Source organism: Apaloderma vittatum, unplaced genomic scaffold (assembly GCF_000703405.1).
Source record: "Apaloderma vittatum isolate BGI_N311 unplaced genomic scaffold, ASM70340v1 scaffold6460, whole genome shotgun sequence".
Lineage (NCBI taxonomy): Eukaryota > Metazoa > Chordata > Aves > Trogoniformes > Trogonidae > Apaloderma > Apaloderma vittatum.
The window spans coordinates 20,915-25,227 of record NW_009692796.1 but is presented as its reverse complement, the minus strand read 5'-3'; the positions used below and the strand labels follow the sequence as shown (position 1 = coordinate 25,227).

At 47.1% G+C, this 4,313-nt stretch overlaps 1 protein-coding gene across 1 annotated transcript in view; it reads left to right on the top strand.

Moving 5' to 3' along the window:
• Positions 1-220: 220 nt before the first annotated feature.
• Positions 221-4,313, top strand: part of ENOPH1 (enolase-phosphatase 1) — a gene marked incomplete at its 5' end in the record, with an annotated part of 5,736 nt that continues 1,643 nt past the window's right edge. Inside the window, 3 exons of the mRNA XM_009868425.1 lie at positions 221-347; positions 1,125-1,327; positions 4,041-4,173. Of these exons, the coding sequence (XP_009866727.1) occupies positions 221-347; positions 1,125-1,327; positions 4,041-4,173 (463 nt within the window). The remainder of the gene's footprint in view (positions 348-1,124; positions 1,328-4,040; positions 4,174-4,313) is intronic.

Genomic DNA, 4,313 nt, shown 5'->3' with positions numbered 1-4,313 from the left:
CACCCACCTGCCTTTCCATCCTGGGATTTAAAAGTTGTAGCTACATAAGCATTTGTGCAGAAAATACACCTGCACTAACCTTGGCACAAGTTTGGCTCTGGCTTGTGACCAGACAGACACCCTTGGTAGGTAGTTTAACAAGCTGCAGTACTGCAGGGAAAGCTCAGGCAGGGAAGATAACCATACAAGGCAAGTCAGCCTTACCTCTGCCAGGTTAAAGGAGCTGCCTGTTTTTCTTGTGCCAGGAGACCTTGTTCCCCTACATCAAAAACAATGTGAAGGAGTATCTGCGCACTCACTGGGAGGAGGAGGAGTGCCAGCGGGACGTCAGACTCCTGAGGAAACAGGTTAAGTAATAGAGCGACACAGTGTCTTTCTGAGTTTTTACCGCATGCCTGAGACTTCACTCGGACTCCCTCAGTTAAGGAACACGAGCTCATACCTCTCTGCTCCCCACAGAGGCTGGTTGTCTCAACAGGCTGATTCTCCGCCACCCAAAGCCCAGGGTTGTGCTCGGGGAAGGCCTGGTACTTGGTAGGCAGCAGCTCAGCTGCTTCCCTCAGCTCACTTTGGTCTTCACAGCCCCCAAGCAGGTGTTGAACCATGGCTTCTCAGATTCATGCCTGTTCCCTTTTCTTGCTGAATCCACAGCCTGCAGCTTCCAGGCACCTGTTTGGGAAGCAGCATGGAGGGATGGCAGAATACATGTCCCGCACAGGGCAGTGTGCCCTATCTCTTTATATCTCTTTATAGGGACACAACATCAGTTTGAGACCTCTGGCTGTCTGAAGCCACCAGATGCATTTGCTTCTTTGCCTTAGTTTCAGTAATGAAATACTTGAGTGAGTATAATTCGCATTAGAGAATTTACAATACAGCTACAGTAGTGCTCATTGCTGGGTTTGGAAAATGCAATCCAAGCAAGTGTTTCTAGACACTAATGGTCTGAATTTCTCATTGAGAAAATCATTCAAACAATGTTGTAAACCTTCGTGTGAAGAGCACTTCAAGCGGTGTCCTGCACACAGGTGCACTGATACAGGTGTTAGAGCCCTTTCCTAAACTGAAGTGTTGAGACCACTGTATGTCTTCCCTCAGCTCTTTTAATCATGGATGATTTTCAGGCTCAGGAGGATTCCAGCTTGGACGGGGCTGTGCTCATCCCTTTGGAAAGTGGAAGCGGGGAAGAGGAGCTGGAGCAGGTCATCCAGGCAGTTGTAGACAATGTGTGCTGGCAGATGTCCTTGGACAGGAAGAGCACAGCACTGAAGCAGCTGCAGGGTCACATGTGGAGGGCAGCCTATGCAACCGGGCACATCAAAGGACAGTGAGTAATTGTGTGCCCCTTTCCCTGGGGCAGGTATGGGGTGCATCTTCCTTAGATGCAGAATAGTTGCATGAGCTGTTCCTGGAAACAGCCCCATGTACAAATGCAAATAGGATTACTAACTTGGTGGAGAAGCTAGTATGTTTATGTTCAGTCATGTCTTGAGCCAGGCTGCTGCTGTTGTGGAACTAACTGCAGACACTTAATTTCAAAGTTGATCATGCAGTGAAATACAAATCCATTGAGCTTAATCTTTGGATCTAGGGAATCAAAAGTTTACAATAACTTTGGGACTGACCAAGTTGTCTCAGTCCCCACTGGAAGATTACAAGTGAATGAGAGTGTTTCTCCTTAAGGAATAATTGGAAGGTACGTGCTGGGGAACAGCCAGTTCTCCGGGCACCTGGGCAGGGTCTGTGAGGGAGACAGGGCCTGAGAAACAGAAGAAGGTAATAGAGGTGCGACATAGGGCAATTTTGATCCCATGACTGGCAGAACACTCATCTGGGACAACTATCTTCTGCACTAAAAATTCAGAAAATGTCTCAATATTTCTCTACAGAGATTTCTCGCTAAACAGACTAAGGCACAAGTATGAACTTACTGGTGTCCATTTTGCATTTTTTTTATCCTCGAATTGCACTCACATTTTGGAAGAAGCCTAAACAAGCCAGGGTTGCAGGGTCAGGTCCTTTCAGTTGTTTACTCCTGCTTTATGTCTTACCTGAGTGTTGCCTGCTTTTCCACTTCTTTTGTCTTCAGGCTCCTCTTTATGTTTCAGCCACAACATAAGGGTGCATAAACTGAATTTAACAACTGAATTTAAGCTTGATCTTATTTAGGTTGAGAGATACTTGGTTAAAGTATGCCTTTCAAGTTCCTAAGGAAGTAAAACAAACCCTTAAGTTAACAAAGTGTTGTGCCAAAGAAGTATAAGGAAGAAGAAAGAGCTCACACAAAAATGTAAACAACCACCAGAGAAAGCATCAAAACCCAAAAGCAAGTCAAGAGAGACAGCCATCTTGTTGGTTTGCTTTTTAAAAACAGGGCCAATTGTCTTATAGTGGCCCAAAACCTATGGAGCTAGGCTTGCTGCATGGCAGATCTCAAAAGCCTCCCCCTCACCCAGCTGTATCTGGCACATCAGAATCTGAAATCCAGGCACTGAACTTGGCACATGAAAACATGAGGGTGGCTGGGAGTTTTTGCAGGTGCCATACAAACTCAAGATACTGTCAGCTGATGCCAGAGATAACTGTGAAAAAAGTTAACTTTTAAAAAAACCAACATAACATAATGGCTCTGAGCATACGGCTAAGAAACTAGTGATGAAGAAAGGGCCAGGTGATTGTTAAAAGTTTTGAAAACTCAGTCCAACACCTCCTTTTCAGCTGCTCAGGTCCCTTTTTTGGGGCAGTACCCATGGGACTTGTCCCAGGTGACAACACAGAGCTGTGCAGTGCAGGTGGGAAGGCTGTGATTTGGACTGGAGTGGAAACTCAGTCCCCTGTGGATCACATCTTCTCCAGCTGTTCTCTCCATCCTTCTGCTATGTCAAATTCAAACCCCCTCCCAGCCCTTCTGAAGCTCTTTGTGACCTTTCATTATCAACCATCACAGGTATTATTGAGGGACCTTTCTGTTAGCTTCACTTTGTCCCTCTTGACCATCCTCTAGCCTTCAGTTTCCCCTAGTACATGGGTCACCTTGTAAATGTCCTTTGACTACAAACAGCTTTTACATATATCTAAGTGTAGCATGGGAGAGATCTCATGGTATAAGTGAGAAGGGTATGAGGGAACTGACAGACATGTCTTGGCAGTAACACAGCAGTTGCCTTGGCTTTGGTCCTCCTTCCCTGTCTCAAAAGCTTTGCTCCCCAGCACTGGACCTGTGTTCAGGTGACTACTGCCTGGGAGTTAGAAGTAGCTCACATTTTGAGACAACTCAGCCCATTGCTAGACCATTCTCTTGCCTTCCCAGCACTCTGCAAGGCCAGAAGAATATGGAGAGGAATGTTACTGCCTAGTGAACAGGAGCTGGTTCACCCTCTATGGTGCATTTAAGTCAGGGACACACCTGGCCCACAAGTAGTACTGTAAACTTTGACTGCATTGCTGAATAGAGTACCTGTGACCCGAGTCCCTTAGGGCACACTCTTTGCCTAAGTTTTCATCTGGCTTCAAACACTTGGTACAGTGCCACTCATTTAGCTCCTGCAGCTGCAACCTCCTCTCAGCTCCTCCTTACTCGTGGTCAGAGCCTGAACCTATGGGATGGGTTCACCCCATGTGGATGCAGCTTACAGCCAAAGCTGCCGCCAACAGGGAAACCTTTGTAGAAGGTGGGACTCAGGATGCAAAAGCCTGTCTTGTCTGTCCTCCCCCTTATTCCTCCCTCACAGAGAAAAGCCGCCCCAACCTTTTCTTGTCTTTCCAAATTGAAGGGGCTGGAGAAACTCCTGCCACATATTTGAAACAAGCTCATCAGAGCTCTGTCTGCACACCAGTTAATGAGCTGCTCAGTTGGCTGGACCTAAGAATGTATCATATCACATGCTGCTGAAATAGACTCTCCAATTGCAGAAGCCCTGAGCAGATTGAGAATAAAGTTCCCTTGCAAACTAGTGGGACAGTTGTCACAGTGCCTGGCTAAAGGTGTCCCTCCAGATGCCACGGGGTTTGCCCTTACCTGCTGCCCTGTTTTGCTCCAGAATTTTCAAGGACGTGGTTCCAGCCATCCGGAAGTGGCGGGAAGCAGGGATGAAGGTCTACATCTACTCCTCAGGCAGTATTGAAGCCCAGAAGCTTCTGTTCGGATACTCTACAGAAGGTGATATCCTAGAGGTAGATAACCTTATCACCTTCCTTCTCCCTCTACAGCACACTTTCCTCCCACAGCTGCCCTTGCTGTAATGCTTCGTGAATAGCATCTAGGACAGGAAGGTGGGGCAGTGGGTTTGACCCACTGGAGTTAAGCTTAGCCA